Source organism: Parambassis ranga, chromosome 7 (genome assembly GCF_900634625.1).
Source record: "Parambassis ranga chromosome 7, fParRan2.1, whole genome shotgun sequence".
NCBI lineage: Eukaryota > Metazoa > Chordata > Actinopteri > Ambassidae > Parambassis > Parambassis ranga.
The window spans coordinates 10,571,035-10,587,575 of NC_041028.1; the positions used below are offsets into that span (position 1 = coordinate 10,571,035).

Genomic DNA, 16,541 nt, shown 5'->3' on the forward strand with positions numbered 1-16,541 from the left:
CTGCACACTCCAGAGGTAAATAAACTCTCAGTGAAATGTATATTGTGTGGGTCAGGCTCTTGTTAATGTTAATCTTAGCTCATTAACATTAACTCCTAGGATTCTTTGCCTCTCTATCAATAATCCAGCCTCATGAGAGAGCTTTTGTCGGATTGAGCATCGGGGTGATCTTGGTGAGCCAAGCATAAGGAGACAGAGAATTAGAGAAACACTGATCCTCTGTGGATAAAAGCAATTTTCTCTCCTAACTGTTGGGTACTTCTAGACCTGTGCGGGGGTCCTGAAGTGACCTGCAGTGAGATTATTTGGAGGGGGTGAAACGCAGAGCCACCCTCCCAGTGTGGGGAGAGACAGCGAGGCACTAAGACCCAGTGGAGAGCAGGGGAGGCTGGATGCTCCCTGCCCACCCGTTGACTGCCTGTCTGCTCTGCACAGCTCTGCAGTTGCTCTGGGCACGCATGCCGGAGCCACTACATGTGTGTATGAAAGTGTGTGTGAGGTAAGGGAGAGTGTCCACTCTGTGTGTGCATCACAGGCTGGCAGATCAGCCCCTTTATATTTAATTTTTAGTTCCATCTCTCTCTCCTGCTCCTGTTCTGCCTCTCACACCTGGATCGCAGACCTGGTGAGGAGAGAGCTGAGAGGACGAAGATGTATGTGTGTGTGTTTGTGTGTGCTGTGTATTTGAAGGGAAGGGGAGTGGGGGTGGTCAGCATGATGACGAGATGAAAGGGGCCAGGTGAGGAGGAGACACAGGAGCGCCCCTTTTCTTCTCTGTCTCTCTCTCTCTCTCTCTCTCTCTCCCTGTGACGTGGTGTGCATGTGTGTGTGTGCTTTGTGTATGTGTGTGTGTGCAGGAGAGAGGGAGCAAAAACAGGTCGGCTTTGCTTCAGCAGACTGTAAACCTGCACAGGAGGAAGCAGCCCTCTCCAAACTGAGGTATGTCATCGACTTATCATCACACATGCATTTCCAGCCATACCTGTCCTGATATCAGTGTTGGGTGTGTGTGTGTGTGTGGATATGCGTGACTTAAAAGTTAGGTTAAAGGAAAGGTGGGACAATCTGACTGAGTGTATTCGTCCTTTGTGTATGTATGTAAAAAGAGGAAATATGTGAAGATATGTGAGTGTGTTTGCGTGTCGCCTTGGTTCTGCTGAGGAGTGAGAGTGCTTCGTAACGAAAGCGACAGTTGAACAACAGGCTAGTTTTTCTCCTCGCAGTAAACACAGTGTCATGTGCATATGATAAGGTCATATGGTTTGCAGTCAGCAGTCGGACAGATTCTGGACAACATTAGGTTGCAGCTTTGTGTGATATTTGTGCAGCTACGGGGCAAAAACTGTACTACTGTCAATTATTTTATTACATTACAGGAGGCTGCGCTATAGTGTGAGTCCCAGTTGCCTTCTCTCAATACTTCAGCAGTTCCGTTTGTGAGTATTAGATTTGATAAAATTGATTTAAAAATATCACTGCATGTAATAGAAAGCCCTTTGAGTTGCTAAACCACTTTGGGGAGTTGTGGTGATAATGTGTTTCCCTAAAACAATCAGCTGATTAGACTAAAAATCCCTAGAGGGCTGTACGCAGTTGTTGATGCATCACAGTTGGGACGTTGTTTAATTGGGCTGAAGGTGACTGTAACCCTTTGACCTATTCAGCAAAGGCCACCTACCCATGCCTGTCAGGCAGGAAAACTTGCACCTGCAGGTTTGCAGCACATGGACATGCACCAAAAGACTTGGAGCTCATTCTGTGGCTTCTACACTATGTAGGGTTGTGTCCAGGTGAGGTTATGACAGTAAACACAGTGCAGGGCCTTCTCCACTAAAAACACTGATACTCACTGCTGGAATTGCTCTGCATTTGAACCGAGACAAAACCCTCTGCACATTTACAGGGAGCATAACATTTTAGATTTTTCATGTCAGGAATATGAAAAGTGTTTATCGATCTTTGCCTCCCATCACTTCAGACAGCAGGAAGCTCCATAATGCTGTGTTTTGCAGTTTGTTTGCTCCTTGCACTCTGTGAGGGGGGACATATGGTCCACTCTGTGCTTTTAGTATCTCCCTGGGGTGATGGCTGCCCTGAATACACACATCTGAGGATGCAGATGTCAAATATGTAGCAAATTATGACCCCGGCTACGAGCAAGTTGCAGACAGCATGAAGTCTGATGGCTTGAAAGCATTAGAGTAGCACAACTTAGGCTGTACTTGTCAGATCACAGTCACAACAAGAAGCCATCCTCTGTAGGCTACCATTATCAAATGCCTCAGAGTTGTTACAAAGTCTTCTAAAAAGGCTGGTTTCATCTTCATATTTGTTTTGCTGAACAAATATTTAAGGCACTTTTAGTAGAGGCTGGGGTTCAGATATAATGCCATGGGCGCTCATTTTTAAAAGTACCAGGCATTATTTAATACATCATGTGATGCATGCTGTACACTGCAGGACTCCCTCTGCAAGAGCTTTATCAAGATTCATCTAGAGTTCTTTCAGTTTTAAACTCTACACACTGTCACTTCTCCTGCCTGATTAAAAAGACTCTCTTTTGTTCCAGATCTTTTCAACTATTGGAGAGAGGAACGCCGTCACTATCACATCAGTCAGTGAATGAAAGTTTGTGTGATCGAGTGCCGAGTCAAAGTCTATGGGGTCCAGGGCCTTTGTGGCTCCAGCTGCCATGACAGAAACCGCTGCCTGAGCTTCCTAGTGACACCCTACGACAGAGGAGGATGGGTGATGGGCCCGTGAAATTCAGCGGACTCTCTCCTCTTTATCCCATCCTCTCATGGAGCATCCCATCACAACAAGCCCCTCCTGGAACACTTCTCTCTCCCCACTTTCACCAACTCTGCCACCAAATATTTCTAATGCGACCCTGCCTGTTGAAAGCGTCCGAGGTGGGTTAGATTTTAATCAGTCCCTGGCACTGTGCGTTATGCTCATCATGGATGTGTTGGCAGTGGTGGGGAACCTGGCCGTGATGGTTGTCATCACCAAAACACCACACCTGCGAAAGTTTGCCTTTGTATTTCACCTGTGTCTGGTGGACCTGCTGGCGGCTCTGGTGTTGATGCCTATGGGGATGCTGTCAGACCAGGTCCTGGCAGATGAGGCGGTGTGCCGGAGCTACCTCTGCTTGAGTGTGTGTCTAGTTAGTGCTGCAATCCTCACCATTTGTGCCATCAATGTGGAACGCTACTACTACATCGTCCACCCCATGCGTCATGAGGTGAAGATGACAGTGGGGGTTGTGGTGATGGTACTAGTGGGAATCTGGATTAAAGCTGTTGTCATGTCAGCACTGCCTCTCCTGGGATGGTTGCTCCAGGGAAACCCGGGCCTTGGAACCCCTGTGGTCTTTATTCCAGCTCAGAGACACTGCTCGCTCCACTGGACAGGAGGCAGGACCACACGCCTGCTTTTTATGGTCTTCTTTACATTAATCTATTTTCTGTGCCCCATGCTGATCATTCTGGTGGTCTACTGTAACATGTTCAAAGTGGCCCGAGTAGCAGCCATGCAGCATGGCCCCCTCCCCACCTGGATGGACACTCCACGACAAAGGTCCGAGTCTGTCAGCAGCCATTCCACCATGGCAGCCAGCCTTGGTGGAACTGGTGCCCGCACCACCCCTCAAAGGACCTTCAGTGGTGGAAAAGCTGTGGTGGTTCTAGTGGCAGTGGGAGGCCAGTTCTTCTGCTGCTGGCTTCCATACTTCTCCTTTCATCTCTACTCGGCCATAGTGTCTACCTCTCCTGCCTCGTTCCCTCAGCTGGAGGCTGTGGTTACGTGGATCGGCTATTTCTGCTTCACCTCCAATCCCTTCTTCTACGGCTGCCTGAACCGGCAGATTCGTGAGGAGCTGTGCCGCTACCTGGCTTGCCTTTTTAAATGGGGTGGGCCTAGTGAAGGGGAGCAGCTGCCAAGCCGTGAGGCCTCAATTGAGGAGAACTTTTTGCAGTTCCTTCAAGGCACTGGATGCAATCTGGAGCCCTGCAACTCTCACAGCAGAGTCAGCCCAGAGGACCCACAGAATGAGGGCCATCAGGAATCAGCTGTTCAGCAGAACACGCCAGCTGACTTCCACATCCCAGGGCAGATCCCCGAGGAAACCTCAGAGTTCATACAGCAGCCATGGCCGTAGCTACCGTTGCTAAGGTTTAGACCGCAACGTTTATTCCCAAAATGTATATAATAAAAGTCATGCAATAATAACTTTGGTGCTGCAATGCCAAGATAATCACATTCCTCCTGATCCCTGGCGTCATTGCATGTATGTGTGGGTGAATGGAGTGAATGCTCACTAATACAATATCGCTGTTCATTGATTACACAACAATCCAGACAGATAGGTAGCTGAATCGTCTGGAACGTCATACGAGCAACCACAGATTTTTGTTAGCAGACTGCTTGCAGTTCAATACCATCCATTCAAAGTCATCATCTCACCAACAGCTGTTGTGTGGCCATGCTGCATTTAATAGTCCAGTGAAAAAATAGCTAGAAAGCCAGCAAACACACTTATCCATCTCACATGAAATTAATGCATTTTTAGCTAAAGAAAGGATAATCAATACACACAGACCAGGGACATATGCTACTAGTTTACATGTCACTAGTATTGCCAGTTTAAGCCCTAACTAAGGTCCAGAACATTCACATTACAATGAGAGAACTTCAGTTTCCTCACAGTAACAACAGCCATTGATTTACCATCATTGTTATATAAGTGTTCAGTCAGTGGGTTTGATACGAACATGCAAAAGCGCAAAAATACAGAAAATATACGTCCTTTTACTTGTGTCAGACATGTGTCTTTAAAATACTCTCAGCTGCTTCCAACAGTGACTGAAATGTGCAGATCTGAGATTCTTTAAGGTGTTATGGTCAGCATTTTTTACATTCTTTTACAACCATGACACATTTTGGACTATCAATCTGATGTTAAAACTTGCCAGCTGGTGTATTGCCCTACAAGCATCTTTGTAAGACGTTTTTCATATCGTTTCCATGTATCAGTTTCCTGACCGTTTTTATTTATTTTGTTCAGCAGATTGATTTTATTAGCACATGCTTTGTTTTGTAAGATTTAAAGATTAAATGTCAAACATTAAATGTTATTCTTGGATAATATAAATATAAGGTTTCTCTCAAAGTTTATGTCAGGCTGAGAAACAGGTGATGCTACAAAGAGAAGCTGATGATGGCTGATCTCCAGCAGCAAATCAAACTAAAATGATGCAAGGCTAGGTACAAGTCCTCTTTTGCCATCTAATAATCTAACAAATGTATTTAGTTTGAATGATATTTTACAGTTGCTGGATGAATTCATCTCTTAATCACGCTGCAACACACTTTGAAGCCAAAGTTCCAGCAAACCTCAAGGCAGGGCACTGAAGCTGTACTCGATCTGACAGCGCTTCTGTAACAGACACCAAAACCTTTGTTGTATTCATTTCATTTATGTAACAAACATCACATGAAGATAAAAACAGTGCTGAAACTTTTTGAGAGCAAACTTCAGGGTAGGTATCCACGGGCAAATTCTCAGAGATTTGTTCTGATAGGCATTCCTTCATTAATTCACTCACTCTGTCCTCATTACAATTTGGACTCCATCAAACAAATTGGAATGACATACAATATACTGTTTGTTATAACACACTGCACTTCTGTCCTGCTTGTTTAAATTGAATTCAGCAGGAGGGCAAAAGGTTTCCTTATTTTAGCGTCTTTCAGACTTGAAACCATTTGGAAATAAGACAGCAGTGCTGATTTAAGTCATGATTAAAAGTCATTGATGACTTACTAAGCGCCAACAACTTTGCACAGTTGCCAGATGAAAAAAAAACAAAGTCTCGCTGCCAGCTTTCATTGTGTATTCATTGTATTTGCACATCTCTTCCACAGATGGCTAAATGCAAACCTCATTATAAAGCGGTGGATATTCAGAGCATGTTAAAAAACATCTGAGTTTAACATATTCATTGTGCTCAACAGCATCATTTCACAGCTGGTGCTGCTGGTGGTATTTATAATAAACACGCTGCCAGTGTATTTTTAACCTTTTTTCCAGGAACGTTATTATCATGTTTATCTGTTCTTAGTCTTGTGATTATCACCTCCTCACCAAAATCATCTCACATTGGGAGACTCGTGATATCACCCCATCCACTCAAAGAAAAACATTGTGACTGCTTTAATTTGTTTCATAGTGACGGTGTTCAGGATTTAGGCTTTCAATAACAGCACAAAAAAAACCTATCAAACTGAGGCCCAATGTGAGCAGACTGGGACGCCGCACCGTGATGTTTACAGGTAAACACAGAGAGCAGTGCGAGTGCTCTCGTGTTTGTGCACTAAACAAGCAGGCTTGTTGTGGCTACACACAGCACACAGGTGTTGACAATGCTTGCACATGGAAAGCTATTCCTTTGGCCTCGTTTAGCCACAAATGGAAGACGCTGCCGCTGGTGATTCTTTCTCTGATCTCAGGTGGATCACAAACAAGTTTGCACAAGTCACACAAGCAGTGACAAAAGGCACAAATCTTTTACTTACCACTATTTTTGGGGGGTGGAGTGGGGGCATAATGTGTGTTTTTTTTTTTTTTTTTTAAATATGTGCTCCTTTTTTGCTGCCTTCATGTATTTTGGCCTCCCTCTCACCGGACAGTTGGCATGATCACAAGACTCAACACAAGGCACACAAGGAAGGTTCATAATTTGCTGGAAGTCAGAACAAAAAAGGTCCCTTTGTCAGGGTGGGGGTGGAGTGGGGGCATAATGTTCATTTTTCTGGGTGGGGTTTGGTTTCAAAATGTTTCTTTTCACTAAAAGGTGACGCGGAATTTAGTTATATGTGAAGTACAGTGAGAAAGGTGAAGGCACTGCCATAATCCCCAGTATTCTACTGTGTGCGTGCGAGTGTGTGTATTAGCAGATGTAGTGATAAAACTACAGAATACAAAATTAATCACTATTATTATAAAACTGCCTTGATTTACTGCACCAGCTCCTGTGTACAAGGGTCCTGTCTTATTAGAAAATATGAGGTCTTTCTCAGTAAACGTTATTGATCGTGTCCTTTTAATTTTGGTGATTAATTTGGAATTTCACACACTGAATCTGGGGTCATTACATATTGTAGCCCACAATCAATCAAATGGATTTTCTATTACCATACTGGCTCTCTCTGTGTGTTCTTGTACCTGAGCTGAAAAGACTGTTCTGACTCTTCATGTTTCCTCTTTGTTAAGATCCTCCATGTGTATCCCCCATCAGCTGAAACCATTAAAAACACAGCCAAAAGATTAACTTGTGTGTAGTGGTTGTTGTTGTAGTAGCAAACATTTTCAGATCAACGCATCAATCACATGTACAATCCCATCAATCAAATCTTTTCGCTCCTCCTGCCTCCTGTTATCTGTGTCCTTGCAAGTGTGTGTGTGTTGCAGGCGGGGGTGCAGCATCACAGAGGTGAAATGAAGCACTAAGAACAAGATGAAAGCGGAGTGACATTTTGGAGCAAGGCTGGATGCTGAGGCTCGTTACTGTGGTGTTCTAGATCTGACACCCAATGCAAACCCAACTTTTACCTCATATTATTAACACAAATACACACTAGATGTGAATATGTTCCATCTGTTCAGTAAGATATTGCTATGGGATATCCTCTAACTTATTTCTTTCCCTAATATTTTGCATATTTAAACAGTCTATGGATTGTTGGAGACATTCTTTCAGTTACAGTTCAGCAGAAACACCCAGCTTCATCTGAGGCTCCTCCTCAATTTACTGGTTTTCCAAGTTTTGGTGCCCCCTCCTGTGCAGCTTCCCATTGGACAGTGACTCACGGCTTTCATGTTGAGCGGTGGAGGGCGCCTCCTGCAGCGTGCAGAAACAGTTCAGACAGCCTGACCTTTGTGACAGGCTGCAGCACGCCCAGTGAAAGTGCTCAAGGACAGACACCACCATGATGTCACTCTGACACATACAGTGTGCACAGCATGTTCTATGGATGAGGTTGGGTGAGAATTGTCCTTTTTTAAACCTAAATGAACAGCAAACTTGTGGAGGCTGAGTGCAATAATGGGTCTCTGCTGTTGAAACAAACTTAAATTACATGAATTCCTCACTTATTTGCAAAAGCCTGACATGTCTAAAATCAGCCGTTGCCATGGTAACCTGCAATGATGACAGCAGTGAGGGGTTCAGAGGCTGCAGCTGATCAGTAAAAAAAGGAAAGAGCAAGAAGTAGTGATACCTTTAAGTGTATCAAGTACACCCAAGAAATTATTCTAATCAGAGTATCATTAATTCTGAAAACAACTGACTGTATTTCTATTTAGGGACAATTCTGTCAATGAAAACAAATATAAGTAGGAAAATAATACCTTCAACAATCAAAAACAAGAATTTCGAGGTATATACAACATATATTTAATCACTCCAATTGATTTTTCCGGAAATTATTTTAAATTGCAAACAATATTGATGATGACATTTGTTACAACTTTATTAACCCTTTATAAACAGATGCCCACCAGTCTGAAACATCATTTATAGTCCCTTTAACTATGGCTGCAAACATCATGCATCATGAACAAGGATGCAGTAACAATTACACTAATGGACAGTAATGCACAGTTCACAGGATGATAAGACGATGAACAATGTTGTGGGTGATGCATAATATTAATATATAAATCTCTCATTGGATTGATTAAAAATGATCATTCTAAAACTAAAACAATTGGACGCAGCAACACTATATATGACCCAACTGTAAAAGGTGTTCAAATAACACTCACACTGTACATTATCTGAAGGAAATTACCTTCATCCAACAACTTCTCATACTACAATCATAATAAGAACAACTATTCAAAGCAATGCTAACTTTTTTTATTTTGCAGCAAAAGTCACATTTTAAATGTGAATTAACAGAGCTACAGTTAACAATTCAACAGTTCACATTTCAATATTTCTTTCTTTCAGTTAACACTGCACTTCAGGTGGCTGTTGCTCAGTGGTCAGTGGTTCGATCCCCCGCCCTGCAGACACTTAACCCTAAGACGCTCTGTGTGTGAATGTGTGTGCTTGCATGAAGTAGTGTAAAGCACAGCCTCTGCCCATCTACTCCCAACAGAGTCTTCTGGGAGACTTCAAAAGTGCATTTCAGCTGTGGTGAGTAGCTCAAATCCAGACAATATATAAGCCCAAACAACAAAGCACATGCAAGTGCAACATTCCTCACTTTACTGAGCACCTCCACACCTTTTATTAGGACACCAATGTCCTAATTCTGCCCAGCTTCTGGCACGTGTTCAGGCTCTGCACCCTCGTGGACAAACAATATATATGGCATATTAAACACTGTAGTATTTGACAGATGACTATATAAAAATATTAACTCACCATGTAATTTGAGGAGGTTCAAACCAGTTGAGCGTGGGCTCATGTTATGCTGGATGACTGGCGAAGAAAACAATTTGTTTTAACAGAGTTTTTTAATAATTACACATAAGTTTGGTATTTGTTATTATTTTTACTGCAAAATATTATTATATACATTTTTTATTATACATTAATTATGATGGCAGACACCCTAAATATTTTTAGCACAAATGGTCACATTTACCTGTAAATTATAATATAAATAAATGTCTATCTAAATATTCACAATCCTACACCGCTTTATTTAAAGTGCATTTGCAACAAAAAATATATTGTTCAACATCGACCAGCTGCGCTGACAGTACTGTTTCCCTTTGGTCGCCGTTGTTCACTGACTTGAAAGTGAAACGTAAGGTTTGACACAGACCGTGAACTTGACACAGAAGTATAATTCTATGCTTAACCCGTCGCACAAGGATTATTTTCATACGTTAAGCGTCGCGCTACAGTTAAATAAGCACTGACGGCACACAATGGCTCACCTGGGCTATGACTATTTAATGGCACAACGCCCACACACCTGCAGTAGCCATACCCCCCTCACCAAAATGACGAATGAATACTCCGGGTTACGGCTTTTTTGTGTGTGATGCAGTTACATTGCAGAAGCTTTAACGTGCACCAAAGCGTACTTTGCAAACTAATTTCTATACGGTTTATGGTGTAAATGCAGCAACAGCAAGGGATAGCTAATTTAGGGATAGCTAACACACAACAAAACACGTGACAGCGGAGTAAACGTTCGAACTAAGAAATAGATCACAATATGCCATATACCGCTCAATATTACAGATTTATCACCCATCCTACATAAAAAACTACATTCGTGCAGATATATTTAAATTACTTACCTCAAAGGTGGCAGGTGTTGGGTGAAAGAATTTATTCTGCATGGTGTTAACATGCAGTGTGTTCAGATATATAAGTATTCATGTTTATATGTGTTTATCGCTTAATAATGTGATTTTCATAAGTGTTTATGTGTTAGGAAATTTTATAGAAAATCAAAGTAATTTGCGGATACTGAATGTATACAAAAGGTTAATAAGTAATTTCATAGTATGTCATATAACGTTGTTTTCTGCAGTTCAGGCTGTGGCAGATGAGATCAGTTGTTCTTCTGCTCTCTGGAGAGAGCTCCGGTTGGTACGAGATGGTCATAAATTCAGACTAAGGACAGCAGCACCTTTGACCTGATAAAAGCCAGATTCTAAAGGAATGTGTTTTTCTCCTGAGTACCCAGTTTTATGGTCACCCCCAGATTGGACTCACAACCTATGAGATTTGAGGAATTGAAGTTTTACCTTATTTGGCAGTAAACACTAATGGTCTAGTTGCTGTATGAACCAGGGTCTGCAGGGGGGCGGTAGATGCCCCTGTGGGCCGGCAGGCAGGAACGCCCATGGGGTATATCAATGTGTGAATCCCATGTCCAGTGGTTGTTGCATTGTTCGTTGTTGCTGTGTGGTTGTTTGTTCTTGTTGGTTGTCCTGTTCTTGTGTTGTTCTTGTTTGGTTCTGTGTGTGCAACAACCCAGAGCTCTGCGACTCAGAATTTGCCTCATTGTTTAATAAATTATAATTTTGAGACCAGAATTTATCCACTCCTTCCTTACAAACTAATTCAGGGGGTGATCAGAAGGAAACAAGGGGATTTTCACCCCGACAATTTGGCGCCCGAACAGGGACTTGAAAGGAGTGTGGGTCAAATGACATCTTGCCTGACGGAGTGACTACTGGCTGGCCAATAATAACAAGGTAAGCAGATACCTGTTTAATCAAAATTCTGCACATTGGACAATCTAAATTAAGTAGTCACTGGGATGGGTACGGTGTTTTAGAGTTCAAATTGTAAGAGGCAGATTGTAAGTCTTAATAAGTGAAGTAAAATGAGATGAAGTAAAAGAAAATGAGATGAAGTAAAAGAAAATGAGATGAAGTAAAAGAAAATGAGATGAAGTAAAAGAGAAAATGAGATGAAGTAAAGGAGAAAAAGGAAAAGTGACACTGAGAGAGATATTAACCAATTAAAAATAAAAAGAATAAAAAAAGGGTTAATACAATAACGTGAATGAGCGTTATGTCATTGGGAGTGGCATCCCCCACTATGTTTGGACGCGAGCATAGATAAGCTCGGTTGAGAGCCCGAGGGAATTTGATGACCCCTGAAAAGAAAGAATGGATTGGCAGTAATAGAATCAAAGTGTGTTAAATGAATGAAAAAGTGAAAAACTTGATGTAAAGATTGGGCGTAACCAGAACAAAAGCGGATTGGCAAAAATAACGATTGATTGGCAATAAGTTTAAAATGTTTTAAAACATTGGCAATAAGTTTCAAATATAGGCCTAGGTAAATTGAGAAAGCGCTGTATTGTTAAGGAAAAGATAAACCGGTGATTTGTTGTCTTGTCTTGTCGTGGTTGTTTTATGTACTCCGCGCTGTCGGAGAATTGTTGTGTTTGAAACTGATTCTGCGCTGGCAGAGAAGTGAGTTTGTACAGAGTGTTTGTTGTAAGTTGAATGAGTGACATGTGTGTGTGAAAGTGTGTTTAAGTGAAGGTGTGTGACTCTGTTGCCAGAGTCACAGTGAGGGATAGAAGAAGGCACATATAGAAGGTACATTTTTAACATACAGCAGGTACGCAAGAAGGATTTGGTGAGTGGTAATCATGTCTATGTGGAAGACAATTGATGAACAGATGAGTAAGATGTTGAGCCATTGCTGCGGACAGGCAGGACCAGAGGGACAACAGAAGGCTGCAGCTAAGATGGAAGCAGCAGTGTGTACAGCAATGACAGAGCAGGGAGTGAAAGGAGATGATAAAAAGCCACTAAAAAGTGTGATTGCAACAGTGGAGAAGAGAGTTAAACTAGAGAGAGAGAGAAAGGAGGAGATTATTAGATTATTAGTGTTAGAGACAGTTGAGTTGAAGGAGGCAGTGCAGGCTGATGAGAGACGTAAGATTCTATATCAGGCATATCTGTGCTGCATAGATGATGATTGTAAGGAGTCTGGTAGTACCACTGACATTAAACAGAAAGTAGAGAGCGAGGGAACTCAGGGGGCGGAGATACCGCCTCCCTATTCACCAGCCTCTGCTGTAGCTTCTGCTTCGCCTCAGACCCCACTTCCTGGGATGTACCCCATCATGACTGTCCCTGATGGGAGGGGGCGAGTAACAGACAGACAGACAGGAGTGAACTCTAGTCAACCTGGTGCCCAGCAGCACTGGTATAGAAAGGCAAAAGAGGGGGGGGGCCTTCCCCTGTTGCTTCAGCAGGCCCAGAAAAATGACCCTGATTTACCAGGAAGTGACTCTATTGCTTGGGAGAGACATGTTGTACACCATATGAATCTACACACAGACACAGAGACCATGGAGATGAAAGGGCTGCAGACACAATTATTAAAGCTGCAGTTAGCTCAAGCTAGAAAGGAAGCAGCATATCAGAGGAAAATGAAGAAATACACCCCTGCATCACAGAGGGTGGTTCAGCCTCAGCCTGCTCCCCCACCTCAGCCACAGTCCCCAGTTGTGGGAAATCTTGATATGTATTTAACCCCATTTTGGGTCACCCGCCCCCACTATCATGGTGGGTGGGGTCAATATCATAGAGGAGGTAACTGGAGGGGAAAAGAGGGTGGCCGTAGGGGAGGGGGGCATGGAAAGGGTGGATACAGCGGTTTGAGTGGAGGTGACTGCTTCTATTGTGGAAAACCTGGCCACTGGGAAAGAGACTGTCACTACAAGCAGCCCCGTCAGTGACCTCAAGGGGCTCCCTGGTATCCTCCCCAGGGAAATGGCTGTCAAAGATCACACCGGCATCTCAAATCATTTCGTCGGTTGGCTTCTTTTGGGAAACCTTTGCCATTCACAGAACTTGTGAAACTGTGTTAGCAGCACCACAGACATTGTTTCATTCGCTCCAGCTCATCACCAGTGAATCTGATGCCCAGAGACTGGAACCTCCATTATGTGCTCCCCAGATGGATTAATAGTGACTTTTCTTACTGGACAGACTTTTTATGCTCCCAGAGTGTTGGAGTAACTGGACAGTGGCTGATGAGAACCACTATGATACAGATGTCTTGTGAAGATATCTGCTGGACTCGTTTTTACCTGAGTCTCCTTAAGGGGGCGGTCTCCTCAGTCTATTCCAGCTGTGGAAACCCTGGATAATGTCTTTCTGACCCTATAGGCTGTCCACTGATCCCTGTAGGTTATTCTCTTCTATGACAGGTGTGAGGATCTCTTCTATCAGGAGAGGTTCTACCTCCTAATGAGAGGGACTACATTGGTCCATCACAGCAGATAAATTGTTTGTGACTGAGGAGGGAGTAGCTGCTGACGTATAGTTAACACCAGAACAGTTTTAAATGGCTCAGGTGGCAGATGATAGTGTGCCACTTGTTTGCTTAGTCATTGTACCACACATAATATTAAAGAATTAAGCTCCATGGTTAGGAAATGTAAAGCTATTTCTAATAAATAGGCACAGAGGATAGGTGTTTAGAATTCTTCATCCTTTAAAGCTTATTAGGTTGCCATTCATACAGTAGAGGCATAATAAGGCTCAGGAGATGTTAGCCACACTACCACATAACATCTGGTCTTCATCATTTACTGATGTAGGTTTTGTGCCTCCTGTACTCTTGTCTCTTTCATTGTCTCAACTTCCATAATGATCTGGTTCTCCTAGATCACTTAGTTCCTTTATATCTTGATGTTTCTGAAACAGGTGGAGTTGTGAATGGTGTTCTGTTTCAGAAAAAAGAGGGTGAGACAAGTATTAATGTATTTGAGTTTTAAACCGGACAATAAACTGTTTGAATAACTATTACATTCCACAGCATGGATTCCCAGAATGGATCTCATTTTAAGAGTAGACCTGGAAAAGGTGGAGCAGACTTTAGGCCTAAAACATAGGTATGGTGCAGTGTATCACCCACAGTCACAGGGAAAAGTGGAAAGGATGAAACTACAACCTAAAACAAAAATTGGCTAAAATCTGTGCACAGACCAAATTTATATGGGTTCAAGTATTGTCTATTGTATTGATGTTCTGTTAATCACGCCATATAATGTACACCCTATGAGCTTCTTACAGGTCGACAGTTTCCTGGACCAGCTGGCCGGCTGAGACTGAAGAAGTATGCAGTATGGTATTAATATAAACCATAATATAATGAATTTAAAGCTTTGGTGCTAGTATTTGTATTAAAGGAGAAAGGAGAGATGGAGAGTCCAGAAGGAGCCACACACAGCTGAGTGGGTCCTCCTGAAGGTGATAAAGAGAAAGTGGTCGGAGCCAAGGTGGACAGGTCCTTACCAGGTGGTGGAGCGCACCTCCCACGCGGTGTGGCTGAAAGGCAAAGGAGACACCTGGTATCACTGGAGCCAGTGCACCCCAGCTACAGAACCAGGGAGAACGCTGAGCGACATTAGAAGGAGCAGGAGGAGGATAAAATAAAAGGGGCAGAATAATCCCCTGAAACCAGGAGTGTGACCAGTAGGTAGTCTACCCTACTTGGTTGAAGAGGATGAGACGGTGAATACACATACATGAGCAATCATCAGGATCAGCGTGGGACTAAGAGTGATAGGCGAAGTTAAGCGCATCACTCCAACTAAGGGTGATAGGCGAAGTTAAGCGCATCACCCCACCAGGAGACGAACCACAGTCATCAGTAAGGTCAGCTGTCGAAAGGAAGGTCTAAAGTTTCAGGAGCAGAGGTTCGAGGTCCTGTTACAAAAAAAACTCCGGCTGACAAGATGGGACTGTGGGGTAACTGGAGGGTGTTGGGAGCTTGTGTTTTCATGTCAGTAGTTATTGTATCTTTGACTTTATTTTTGTGTGAACATAATTATTTTGTCAGTTTTCCAGGATCCAATGGTAAGTCAAATCCAGGGCCCAGCACACGCAGGGTGAGGAGAGCACCAGGGACAGGAGGAGATGCATGTGTGAGAAACGGGGGAGGTATAGAGTTAGACTACTATAAGGGTTCAGAGTTCTCTTTTATCTTTGATTTGTGCGCAGTAATCAACTGCGGGGGACATAATGTGTCGTGGAGACAGTATGGCGTCTATGTTTGTGGATTGGGGTGGCAGCACACAAATTGGGCACCTAAAAAAGCTAAAACCACCTCAGGCGGGCGGATCTTGTTCAGTGGGTATTTCCATATACAAAGAGATTGGAGCTGCACGCAGAATCCCATTATGTTATCAATTACTGGCCTGGACCACAACCCTTATGTTAAATCTTCCGGAGTGCCTGGCCAATGTTGGGACTCCTAACCCGACATTGTAGTCCATAAGCTCACCCCGTTTGCTGTATTAGCGTAATCTACTGGATATGAGGATGATAATATTTGGCTCGGATGGTAAAACAGGTGAGGGAGCAAAATATGTCAGGTTGTGTTGCCTGTGCATCAGCGAGGCCCCACCTGTGCACTGAACCTGCCCCATTATATCCAGACGATGCATGGGGATTTGATTTCAGTACAGGACCGGATGACTTTGGATATGTTATTGGCAGAGAAAGGAGGTGTATGTGCTATGTTTGATGAAATGTGTTGTACGTTCATTCCCAAAAACACTGCTCCCGACGGTAAGGTCACTAAAGCTTTAGAAGGTTTGAGAACTCTTTCCAGTATGTTGCATGAGCACTCAGGGATAGATAACCCCCTGGACGACTGGCTGATTAGGGTGCTGGGACCCTGGAAGGCGGTAGTATGGTATGTCACTAATCACTTCTTTTGCAGCATTCTTGGGTATTTTGACTACATGTGGTTGTTGTTGTTATATTCCCTGTGTGCACTGTTTATGTAACAGGTTAATTGTGTCAGCAATTGAAAAGAAGGATTCAGGTTTTCATTCTCCTTCATATCAGATGCCTCTGCTGGCAGCAGAGGTGCCCGTGCCAGGTGACGACGAGGAAGATTTGTTGTGAGCTCTTATAAGAGCTCAAAAGAGGGAATTGTTGGGTGAAAGAATTTATTCTGCATGGTGTTAACATGCAGTGTGTTCAGATATATAAGTATTCATGTTTATATGTGTTTATCGCTTAA

The 16,541-nt window shown here is 43.2% G+C and overlaps 1 protein-coding gene across 1 annotated transcript; it reads left to right on the forward strand.

Annotated features, from left to right (window-relative positions):
* Positions 1-770: 770 nt before the first annotated feature.
* gpr61 (G protein-coupled receptor 61) lies at positions 771-4,795 on the forward strand. Its single transcript, XM_028410288.1, has 2 exons — positions 771-939; positions 2,570-4,795. Exon 2 carries the CDS (start codon positions 2,801-2,803, stop codon positions 4,157-4,159), a length of 1,359 nt encoding a protein of 452 aa, XP_028266089.1. The 5' UTR covers positions 771-939; positions 2,570-2,800; the 3' UTR covers positions 4,160-4,795.
* The last annotated feature ends 11,746 nt before the right edge of the window (positions 4,796-16,541 follow it).